Consider the following 12585-nt stretch of genomic DNA (forward strand, 5'->3'; position numbering starts at 1 on the left):
GATCAGCTCTAAGGCTCGGCTCCTCAGAGGTATTTCACCTCAAAAGGTGAAATCAGTGGAAGTTAGGAGCCTAAATACCTTGGAGGACCTGGGTCTAAGCCGTGCAGTGCTGCTGAAGGCAAGCGAGCGAATGAGACCCACCTAAGTCCTGCTGCTTGTGTGAGTCAGCAGAGAAACACCGCACCTCCAGTCAGTGGTTGATGTTTCTCAACCAAGCTTGAGCAGCTCTTCCAAATAGGACCCTAGAGCCCAGCCACTGTTCCCTCCATCGGGCATACCTGTGATGGGAACTGTATGTTGGACAGCTTGTGGGGACACATTTGGTTCACTCACAGACATTAAGACTAGAAGGGACAATTATGAATATCTAGCCTGACCACCTGCATAACATAGGCCATATAATCTCCACCAGTGTATAATTTTGGCTTCCACCTCCTGTGCTACCTCAGGATTTGAGCCCGTACCTCTGGCACCATAAGCAAGAGCCAGGTTAACTCTCCTTTGGTTTTCAAACAAAGCCTCCTCCACTCACGCCATGGGGAGAGCGACCATTAAGCCAAAAAAGTGACACTGCAAGGCAGCTACCACCAGCACACGTTGCTGTTACAGATAAAATCGTAATGCCACCAAGCAAACGATTCCAAGATGACAAGCCACTGTCGAGGACCTGTATACAGTGTGCCTCTTCTGCGGAGCTGGCCTGGATTGTGCTTTAGGGTATTGAGGAGCGGACTACACCAAGACATATAGCTCAACCTCTCTTCCTTTACCCTGCCATGACGAAACGTGTGTGGAACTCCTAGAGCTGGCAGTTTACCGAGGCAGCAGGGCCAGATTCAGGGGAGCCAAAGGCTTATGCTACATGTGAATTTGCTTGTGTATGCAATCCTCTACTGAGAGGTAGACACCTCTGATAATTAAGGGATGGCATCAGCTCCATAGTGACTCTCAGCAAGCCTTTCCTGGATAGACTGTCCTCTTGCTATAAAGTCGAGGTGGGGGAAATGAGACAGGCACCCATCAAGAGGAAGATGAAGGATCCCATTTCAAAAAGCCTCCCTCAGGCTGAGCATTTTTATGTTGATATTTCTGAATTAAAATAAAACCTTCAGAGATGTAGGCAAATGCAGGAGCTGGAGAGAGGGACTTGGAAATGAGCATATGCAAGACAAGGACCCTGGAAAATACAGCTCCCTGTCCTATACTATGTTTTATTTATAACGCACTGTCTCTCGAGATCCAAATATCTTCTGGAAATCGATGCTGAGAAAAAATTAAACATGGCTAGGTGAGGCTGCTGCCCAGCAGGAAAATAGGCCGCACAATAAAGAGTTGCAGATCACAGCAGAACTCCACAAAGATAATACTCAGGAACAGGAGGAAAGGAAGGGAGGATGCCTTCCAGAGAGGATCCCACCAAGAAATTGTAGGCTTGTAAACCAGTCACACCTCCGTCCTCAATCCACCTGGTCAGCTCTTGTCGACACCAAGAGAACGGCCAACCCAGTACAGAAACAGGACTATTAGTGACGAAGCAGTCTGGCCATCAGGAGACTTTCCACTTCACGTTGTCCGAGCACTTGGGGACAACATACCCGCACTAGGAAAGAGATCTTAGTTAAATCTGAAGAGGAGTGAACTTGCGGGGGTCCTAAATGGAACTGCTTTGCATTTGAACCTTAAATGGATCTACAGACTGTTTTGCCAGTAAGAAAAACCAATGGTATCAGTGGGGTGATTAAGGGGATTCTGGTGGATGCAAAGGGGGCCCCCCAAAATTGATTTTGCAAGACAAGAGCCAAGGAATTAAAAGTTAGGAGGATTAATTAAGGAAAAAACAAAATGACTCAACCAAACAACTTTATTATGAAAGCACTTAGAAAAAAATCATACCCAGCCCCTGGCCAGATGAAGGACATTTGGGGCTAGGAACCTCAAGTGATGTTCTGATTCTGTTAAGCAGTCTGTCTTCAGCCAACTTAAACAGCTGTCAACAAATTTACAATGTGTAGTCAAATTTCAGCAGAACACATTCCCGGCCAGCAATCCTGTTTACGAAGGCCTGTTTACAGGGTGATAATGGCAGAAATACACTGTTAGCAGAGAGGCACGCCAGCCTTGGACTGCCCGAGACATTAGTGCGTAGCAGCCAGGGGCCTTTGGAACCTACAGTACATACCGGATAAGAGGTACATCAGGTTTAGATGGCTGGTTCAATTGGCCGTTGTCCCAGTGAGGTGTCTGCACCCACACTGCTCATTCTCAGCAGCACATGCATCTAGACCGAACCTTCATAAAAAGTTTTTGCCATCGCATGTGCCAATTTCGCCACCTTCTTCTCCTTTGCATCAGGGCCCATATTGTGGCGGGCTAGTTTAATCCAGTATTGCTCAGTCCTGGGCAGATAGTCTGTGTATTTCTCATCAAGCTGAACAGATGGGTGCCGCTCCTCTTCTAGCACAAGACAGGAGGGAAACAGAAAGGAAGAGAGAGGTCACAAACAGCTGATGAAAGCAATCTGCTTGCCCATGTGCCGGGCCGGTTGAGAGGACGCTGCAGCTAACATATTTTAATGCAACAGTTTAAAGACTATCGATAGCTAGGGGAAATGGTTTTTCTCCCCAGGTCACAGGCAAACATGGAACAGAGTGTACTATGGAAATAGGATTTCTTTTGGAAAGCTCAGCTTGCCGCTGGATTTTTGCCTTTTTAAATGAAAGGACTAGTAGCCCTGGTTGGAAAGGCAAACAGACATATGTGCAGTGCAAACATACTATCTGAAAATGCCCTCTCCCCACCCAATATCCCCATTCTGAGCCCATGCGTAGCTGTGTCAATGAACCTCAACCCTGACCTGCAAAACTCCCTGCATCTCTTTCTGAGATAGAGGTGGGAAGTACTGGTCTGAGCACAGGACAGCAAAGCCAGCAGGTTTCTTACCCATGACAGTCCCCCCCCCCGACGGTTTAGTGAGGACTGACACTTGTAAACGTATCCTGAAGGTGAAAAGCGCTGAGCCATTACCTGTTCCTAAATTCCCTGTAGCATCTTATTGCTGGAAAATCCCAGTGGGCTCAAGCTGTCATTAAAAGGTGGCTTGGGTTGCTAATAAAGCACAGCAGTTTCAAATTCTGAAGCCACTTCATAAAACCAGAGACAAGGCTGAAAGCTCTAGATCACCACAAACTGGAGCAAGGCAGCCAAAATTGCAGATGTGGGGCAAAACACACCCCAAACAACTACCAATCCATGTATTCTTCTCATTCCTTTTAGCATAATTACCTTCATCGTCTTCACTCTCTTCATCAGAGCCCTCCTCCTCATCATCATCACCACCTCCCTCTGCACCTTCCACATCATCCCCCTCCTCATCGGACTCGGACTCTTCCAGCCATTCTTGAGTTTCTTCAACAGTAAAACAAACATATACAATGAATAAACAAAACACAATAAACCCTCTTGGGGTGGCTGGAATTGTTACTGGGAGAATGAGACAGTCAGACAGGTGTCCCGTCTTTCTGAGCTGAGCAGTTGTCACGTAGCCACCCTGCAGTTCAGCCACCATGAGACACCAAGTTCTGAACTTCAGTAACTCCTCGCTTAACACTGTAGTTATGTTCCTGAGAAAGGCGACTTTAAGTGAAATGATATTAAGCGAATCCAATTTCCCCATAAGAATTAATGTAAATAGGGGGGTTAGGTTCCAGGGAAATTTTTTTCCACCAGACAAAAGATTATATATATATATACACACACACACATATATGTACATATACACACACACACACACACTATAAGTTTTAAACAAACAATTTAATACTGGTACACAGTGATGATGATTGTGAAGCTTGGTTGAGGTGGTGAAGTCAGAGGGTGGGCTATTTCCCAGGGAATGCCTTACTGCTAAATGATGAGCTAGCACTCGGCTGAGCCCTCAAGGGTTAACCCATTATTGTTAATGTAGCCTCACACTCTACAAGGCAGCACGAATGGAGGGAGGGGAGACAGCATGGCAGGCAGAGATAGAGAAAGTGTGTGTGTGTGTGTGTGAGAGAGAGAGAGATGTGCATTGCCCCTTTAAGTACTCTGACCCCACTCTAAGTACATTGCCTTTTTAAGTAGATCAGCCAGTTGAGACAGTAGCTGCTGCCAGTTTCCCCTCTCAGCCTTTTCTGTCTTGTCTATTTAAACCAGGGGTCGGGACCCCTCAGGGGGTCACGAGGTTGTTACATGGGGCGTCACAAGTTGTCAGCCTTCACCCCAAACCCCACTTTGCCTCAAGCATTTATAATGGTGTTAATTTATAAGGGGGGGGGTCACACTCAGAAGCTTGCTCTGTGAAAGGGGTCACAAGTACAAACGTTTCAGAACCACAGATTTAATCCGTGAGCTCTTCAGAGCACGGACTGTCTTCCACTATGCCTGTACAGCACCTAGGACAATGGGACCTCGATCCTGGTTGGACGTTCTAAGTGCTACCATAATACAAGTAATAAAAAAAAATAATAAGAAATACAGTGTTGGAGCCTGCCCCACAGTCTCATTAGATTGTAAGCGCCTCGGGGCAGGTGGCTTGCCTTCACTAATGCACCTCAAACGAGGCTGGCTGCTATACCGATAATAAATGAGAATGCTGACAATGCTGTGCAATGCCACGTGGGATGGGAATTCAAGGGCTCAACTTCCATGCTCCCAGTTACCCTCCTACAGCCCATTTCCCGTCCTCGTCCACATGAGAGAAGCACAGAGAGGCACTGAGCGAACACAGGAAGCAATGAGGCTGCCCTACAAGGCCACTGAGGGAGAGGAGAACGCGCGAGTGGAAGGGGGAAGAATAAGGAAATTCCATCCAGATTATCTAGTTATACAGATGTGAAAATGGGAGGGGGTTGAAGACACAGCGTTACCAGATAACCTGTTCTCTACACTCACCTCAAAATCACGTGCCAAAGATATTAAGTGAGAACCAAGGACCTGGCTTTTAAAGCTTTACCCTCAGGGGCATTTCTGAATCGATTTGACTGGAAGCACAGGGTAGCATCAGTGGTTCTGGCCTCTCTGAGGGCTGTGGGTACTGAGGTGGATTTAAGTGAAAGCTTGGAGTGAACATGCTGTAGGTGGATTCATTAGGGGAAAGACCTGAATTAACTTTCCCGACGCCATGCAGAGAAGCCGCAGTCAGTATTGCCTGCCAGACACTGCCCCACTCCTAGAGAATAACCAACAGGCAACATGCTTGCAAGGCTCCCCTGAAAATCTGGACCTCCAGATCTCTTTGGCGGTGTGCAGGAACCGCCGCGGTTTGTGGCGGGGAAAGCAAGTGGCAATGAGCTCTGAAAGCCTGGGGAGTGTCTAGGCGAGGGGGTCACAATCCTGTGTGGAATCCCCTGCTTCATGCCAGTCGTTTTGACACATCTGTATACTGAAATGTGCTCAATTCTTGTCCCTCCTGCTGACTTCAAAGTGACCCCACTGATGATTTTATCACCTCCTCACAGCTCAGGTGAAGTGGAAGCCCCTTTATTTCTGGCTGCAGAGTATCACTCCCAGTAGGAAGCGAGCAGACTTGGCTCATAAGATTTCCCAAATTCCTTATCCTCCCTGCATTCACCCCAGGCAAAACTTACTTTTACACAAAAAACACTCAGGGCACAATGCAGTACCATTAGGAGAGGCCATAAACATTCTTTATGACCAGGGGATTAAGGGAAGAATTTGTGAGCCCACAATAAATAAGGCCAGTCGACTGGAGGTCATGAGGCCAGGGAAGGTTCTTGTCCGGATTAAGCTATGCCAAATCTAGTTCCGCTGTGTGTAAAGGGAGCCTGCTGCCAGCAAGCTAAAGAATACGGTCCCTCCTGAAATCTGCTCTGCAATGATTCACCTGTTTCCATGTTGCCCTAAACAGACCATTACTGAAAGACTGTAGGCTTAGGTGAGATTTGGCCCCAGTTAGCCTTATTCCAGCACTAATGGTAACTCTGACTGTTCTTAAAGTATCAGGTGCTGTGCAGGTGAACTCTAGGTTGAGATTGAATGCAGGCAGGACACTGGATGCAGAGATCCATGCCATGTGCATGAACTCAGACTGTGGCTTTGAGAACAGGGTTTTATGTCGGAGCTGCTTTAGTCTGCCTGTCTGGGAGAAAGAAAACAAACCTGATCTATCATCATCATGATTGTTGCACAGCACAGTGGCCGGAGCACAGGAGAGGGAGTCAGGAACCCTTGAGTTCTAAACCCTCCCGGTGCCACAGACTTTCACTGTGGACTTAGGCAAATCACTTGACCTCAACTGACTTAATTTCTTCATTTGTGAAGTGAGGACGTAATTTCCTCTCTCGCCCCACTGGCTGGCAAAGATTCACTTCCCTCCAAAGACAGGAATGACAAATGGCTAGCTTGGAGACTGCACGTGAATGCACAATGAGTGAGAGGAAGGATGATGTAGTAGTTAGGACTTGGGAAACCTTGGGTCCAGTCCATGCTCTGCCACAGACTTCATGTGTGACCTTGGGCAAATCACTTAGCCGCCCAGAGTATGTCTACGCTGCAGTTAAAAAACCCTCTGCTGGCCTGTGCCAGTTGACTCAGGCTCGCAGGGCTCAGGCTGTGGGGCTGTTTAACTGCAGTGTAGATGCTCAGGCTTGAATCTGGGCTTTAGGGCCCTGCGAGATGGGAGAGTCGCAGCCGCTACACCGCAATTAAACAGCCCGTTAGCCTAAGCCTCTTAGCCTGAGTCAGCTGGCATGGGCCAGCAGAGGATGTGTAATTGCAGTGTGAACATACCCTCAGGGTACATCTTCACAGCCAAAAAAAACCCCACGGCAGCGAGTCCCATTGCCTGGGTCTACAGACTCCGGCTCACAGGGCTCATGCTACAGCGCTAAAAATACACTTGTGGATGTTCTGGCTCAGGCTGGACCTCCGGACTCTGAAGCCCGGGGAGGGGGATGGGTTTCTAACCGTGAAGCAGAACATCTAAAAGCTATTTTTAGCAGCGTAGTGCGAGTCCCAGAAGCCGGAGTCTGTAGGCCTGGGTTTGGAGACTTGCTGCCATGGGGGTTTTTTGCTGTGGAGGTGTACCTTCTGTGCCTTGGTACCCCACCTATAAAATGGAGATAGTAGTCCTGCTCTGCCTCCCGGGTGCTCTGCGGATCAACATATTAAAAGACTGTGAGGCGCTTGGATATTATGGTCTGTTTGATAACTGGGCTTAAAAATTGACCCTAATTGTGAGCTCAACCGTAAAATGTATGTGAAAGTCCGTAAGATGTCCCAACGACATCTAACGAGAGACGTTGATGGGAAACGGCATGAACGGGAGACACAAGAACTGCACTAGTCCAAACAAAAAGGCCACAAGGGCTGTGTTAAGATCATGCCTGGTAAACAAGGGAAGTGTGAGACTGGAAATCAGTGAACCAAAATTGGTATTTTGGAAACGAGGCCTAACTGGTGGACAAAATGATGAGGGGGGTTGGCTATTTCACCCACCACTCCCTTTGGGGTCCTGGAAGGAGACGACTTTGGGAGAAAAACTGACTACTGGAGGGAGCTTCACCATTATGGCTGCTACCCCACTGTCTCCTGGGACCCTGGACCTTCCTTGTCCTAGCCCTGAGAGATGCTCTGACCAGATGGGGCCAGAAAGAAGAACCGAGGTGACGCCACCACCTTTTCTGGCTCTAGCTGAATCCCAAACACCACCTGGGATGAAACGGGATCGGACTTTAACAGCAATTGCAGCAGTAGCAACAGCTCCAGCTCCTCTCAACTAGCTTATTTTTTCCCCCACCGGACAGTTTTTACCATCTTTGATCCCATCTAAGAGATGGTCAGACAAGGGTTTTTTTTCCCTTTTAAAACTCTCTCCAGCTAAAGGCAAAAGGAACAAGGGATGTTGTTAAAATGAAAGCCTTAGTGAATACTTTACATTTTAAAGGCTTTAGCTCTTTTTCGGTCTTTTCTGTATCTTTAATAAGAGGTTAAAAGGATTTGTAACAATGTGTTTGCCGTGGTGCTAAGGAGGCTAAAGTCTCTGCATAGCAAACCCTGAACTTTGTTGAAGGCTATTTAATGTTGGACAGTGACTAGGTTCCGTTAACACCGTAGGGCCATTTATTCCATCTACATTAATACAACGGGCTGTATAAGTACCTTAGACAGAATGATGAGATATGGGGTCAAGGTTTTACTCTGGGCTTCTCCACTCATGAGCAATACAGCCATTCCACACCCAGGCCAATGGAACCCATCTACCACACAGCACCCTGCATTCTGTTCATGCCACAATATTTTACTGAAGAACTATTTCTACAGTGATTTCAAGAATTCGAACACTGACATTGTTTGTAGCCCTCCAAAGACCAGCTCCCTAGTTTCAGAAGTCCAGCTGTACAGCCCACGAGGGGAGAGAAAAAACTTTAAATAAAACGGTTTAGAAACCTCTACAACATTATCTAAAATAGCATTATTTGCACATGATAATGCTGTGTTTGAAGGTGTGATATCCCTGCTGTCTACCAGAGTGGAGTATATCATATTGAACAGGGAGATTATTCAAAATTCCCCTTCTTTTTTTGCTCTGATGCTTCATGGGATATTGGATCTTAAACTAGCTACTAGTCCAGGAATGAGTTTTGGCCGTCCGGCACCCTTAAACGGCACATATTTGGGAGGGAGGCTGAGAAAGAAATGTTCTGTGGGAGGGAGACGGCAGCGATCTGAGAACTGCTCAGAAGTTTAAAACTTTAGAATGTGTCTTTGGGGAGATGAAGTAAGGGCAGAGTGTAGGTGGGATTAAAGGAGCAAGATAAATGCAGTTAGTCACCTGGCTATCACCACTACTTACACTCCGTGGTATAAATATTGTAATTAACTGGCGTGTGCTCACAATTACACGTGTGTTTGACAGAGCTAAAAATCGGTCGGGACGCGGGACAAATACCTAAATATCGGGACAGTCACGATTTTATCGGGACATCTGGTCACCCTAGTTTGCAAGCCACTGCCCTCTGCTGGATGGAATCAGAACTACACACCCGTGCACCAAAGGACTTATATTGCTATCAGCTAACAGAGATGCTCCTTCAGCTTACATTTTAAGCGCATGTGTTTTCAAAGCAGGAGGATCTGAGCTCTGTCCCTATCCTCACCACAAAGTCGTGAGCAGCCCAAGCATGCAGCATGGCGATAACTGTGAAGTACCTTGGAGCCCATGGATTTGTACCCTCCCAAGCTATGATCTCTCTGAAAAATGCCAGCGTTCGAAGGGTTAATTTCAGCTATGGAGAAAGCCACTCCATTTTTTCATGGTGCTGCTGAAAACCGCACCTGTCCAAGAGCCCTCTTGGGAGGTGCAGGTGCCGTATCTGCTGGAGATGGTGCTGGCAGGGCTGGCATGGGCACACTCAGTGGATGCCAGCGCCGAGTATTCTAACTGCCTGAAATGCACAGGAAAGGATTAACCCGCGGCCATAACTTACTTGGATCCATCTCCACCAGGACCTTCCATTCCTCCATCTTGTGGAGGTCGATGCTATAGAGGTCATTGAGGGTGAACTGGCGGTCCCCCACTTCGAACATCCCCCCGTAGACATAGAGAACCCCGTGCTTCACTGCCAGCATAGCATTTGAACGTGGGCATGGCTCCACCTGCTCGCCGGAGGCTTCATCGCCGGCCTCTTCTTCGTCTTCTGATTCGGACCTTTCCGGCTCCACTTCAGGGGCAGAGACCACCTGTTTGATCGTCATGACAGTCCCATCCTCTGCCACCACCTCTTTGACGATCTCCACGGGGCCCTGAGGGGGCTGGCCCTCTGCCTCTCCATCCCCGGCACCCTCTGCCTCAGCCTTTTTGCCTCGCCTACGTTTCTTCTTCTCAGATTTAGGTCCCTATTGATAGGAAGCACATTAGAAAAGCTGTCAGAGAATACTGTATGCGACTGTGAATCTGAGCAACACTTACGTACAGCATAACATGCCATACAGTGGTGAACACAATGCACTTAAAGGCAATTTGGGGATTCAATTAAGGTTTGTTGGTGCCATAATTCTCAGACGATGGGCACATGCTCCAACCAAACAGTGACTGCTCTACTAGCTGTGACGTGAAGAACAGGAAAGTCTGTGGTGTGCAATTGTTGCTTCTATTAATACAAAAGTGTATGCTGGGGCAGGAGAAACACAGCACACACTCACTCACACATACACACAGAGAACTCACTAGTTTGTGGTTGGCGCAAAATACAATGACCCACCATTCCGAGAAATCAAAACACAGTGACTGGAGCTTTGCCTGTTGTTATGTGACTGGTTTTCCCTCTTTCAGAACAGACTAAGAAGCACCGGGGTCAGGAGGAAGGAAGTTGAGTCAGGTCATCTGCATCTGGTTTACTCCTTGAAAACAGTTGGAGTAATGCCAAAAATCTGGGGTGACATGTCTGAAGGTTTAATATTCTATCTCCCCCTTCATCGGTCAGCTAAAGGGTATGTTTTCACTGCAAAAAGAGGCATGTTTTTATATCAGGTTATCTATCTCGCGGTAAAATCCACCATTGTGGTTTTTACCTCAATGTAACTAGTCCAGCTCAACCGTATATCCTTATGTCCTGGAGTTCACCTTGACTAGCTACACTGAGATAAAAGCCCCAGTGCTTCGTTTCCACAAGGATTCTATAATGAGATAGCTCCCTCAGTGTATCAAATTACACAAAAAAGTTGTGACTTGTAGCTACACTCTGAACAGAATTAGATTTAAAACCATAACGAAATCATAAATCAGAGAAGCTTCAGATTCCATGGGCTAAGATAAACAGGGAGGATTTATTGTATATATTTTTCCAATACCTTTAGTTGTCCAGGAAACCAGCGGTTCTTTCCCATATCATAGAAATAAATATCACTGAAGAAGTCTCCTTCAATGCGCTCTTCCTCTTCTTCGTCATGCACACCTCCGAAGAGAAGGGATCGGTTATTGGGGCCTATTGCCACAGAGAAGCCAGACCTGGGAGTTGGTTTCACACCTGACGGGCTAAGCCGATTCCATACCCACTTGTCTGGTAATGGAAAAAAGAGAAGGAAACAAAGAAAGTCAGTTCACACAGGGGGTGGCTGAAAATTCCAGCTGCTTCAAAACTTCAAAGGCCCTTCAATTCTATAGCAATATCAGCAAGAAACTCACTGACCCATTTTGGTTTCCTTAGATATTTCACAGTATCTTCAACAATTTCTTTAAATAATGTTAATCATAACGATTTGCATTTGCCAGTTTAATCACCCAGCTAATCCATATGTTCCATTTTCCATTCTTTGCCCTTAGAAAGCAATTGTGTATGCAAATAAAAATTGTACATCTGCTCTTTAATACAGAAAGCCATCTTCGAGATATGCTTTTCAGAGTGGGGCGGGAGGAAGCACATGTGTGTTTAACGAAGGGAGGAGCTCATATTTCTGTTCATAGCACAGGTAATACACTGGCACGGTCAGACTTAATTCCTCTGTTTATTTGCAGCCTAGAATGCCATAAGCGGCTGCAATGCAAACTTTACCCACAGAGTGCATAGCAAGTAGAGTATTGACCCTGGAATACAAAAAAAGCTGTCTCTAGGAATGATTGGGAAGCATGCCGCATTCTGGTACCTTTCCCAGGCCTCTTCTACCAGCAGACATGGTCTATGTTGCCTTTTAAGTGCTCTTGTCTTCCAGGAAAGAATACCAGGCTCACTCAACAGGGACTTCAGGTCACCCTTAAAAGCTGTACCCCAGGGTGGAAAATAGCCTGCGTTCCAAGCCCTCCTCCTCCAAACCTTTCTAACCCAAATTTTTAGCAGCTCCATTCCAGTTCTGAAATGCAAGACACAAATATGTTGTAACCTACATAGGACTGAGTGGGCACTGGTAGCCATGCAAAACAGAATCCAGCAGTGGGTCACTGAAGAGTAGCGTGCCTAATCTGTGTGTTTGGGGAGAGAACAGGGTTCATACTGGGACCGGCAAGATGACAATTGCTGAAAGGTGCACGGAGGAAGAATTAAGCCTTGACACCCCTATCTAGCTTACTCATTTGGTTATATAAACAGTGGCTAGTGGATATTAAACAGGAAAGATCATAGTAGGTAGAGATGGGAAACACCTACTAGATACATGAGTCATTCACCCTGTATGCACAGGACACAGATCCTGTATTGACAAGAAAGCAAGCGAGGGCCAGGTTTTCAGAGCTGTACAGATTCTGCTCTGGGGAACAGACATTCCAAAATTTTGTTTTGAGAAAAAAAAAATCCAAACATTTTGTTTTGACCTTAACAAAACTTCTCGAGGCTCCGAGCTGCCCCGAATCCTAGCAGCCTGTGAGGTGGGGAGCCTGGGAGCACATGCACGCCAGTTCTAACTTATAACACAGCCCTTCCCTTCCCCTCAGCTACTCTGGGCCTAGGCCTCGCTATGGGCAGAGAATGCCAACTGGGAAAAACCGCACGGGGGTTTTACTGCATGCACACATGAAGACTCAGAAGAGCAAGCACCAAACCCAACAGCATGAGGACAAGAGCTAGCATTTACACTTTGGTCTCTATGGCTTGA

The 12585-nt window shown here is 46.9% G+C and overlaps 1 protein-coding gene across 1 annotated transcript in view; it reads right to left on the minus strand.

Moving 5' to 3' along the window:
- Positions 1–1843: 1843 nt before the first annotated feature.
- LOC112105762 (kelch domain-containing protein 4) overlaps positions 1844–12585 on the minus strand; it is a 42960-nt gene continuing 32218 nt past the window's right edge. The window contains exons 9-12 of the mRNA XM_024198680.3: positions 10852–11060; positions 9489–9897; positions 3283–3405; positions 1844–2454 (exon numbers count right to left, since the gene is read on the minus strand). Coding sequence (XP_024054448.1) covers positions 2279–2454; positions 3283–3405; positions 9489–9897; positions 10852–11060 — 917 coding nt within the window. The 3' untranslated portion in view covers positions 1844–2278. The remainder of the gene's footprint in view (positions 2455–3282; positions 3406–9488; positions 9898–10851; positions 11061–12585) is intronic.

The sequence above is a fragment of the Terrapene carolina genome, unplaced genomic scaffold, assembly GCF_002925995.2.
Source record: "Terrapene carolina triunguis isolate 2854851 unplaced genomic scaffold, T_m_triunguis-2.0 Scaffold33891, whole genome shotgun sequence".
NCBI classification, from domain to species: domain Eukaryota; kingdom Metazoa; phylum Chordata; order Testudines; family Emydidae; genus Terrapene; species Terrapene triunguis.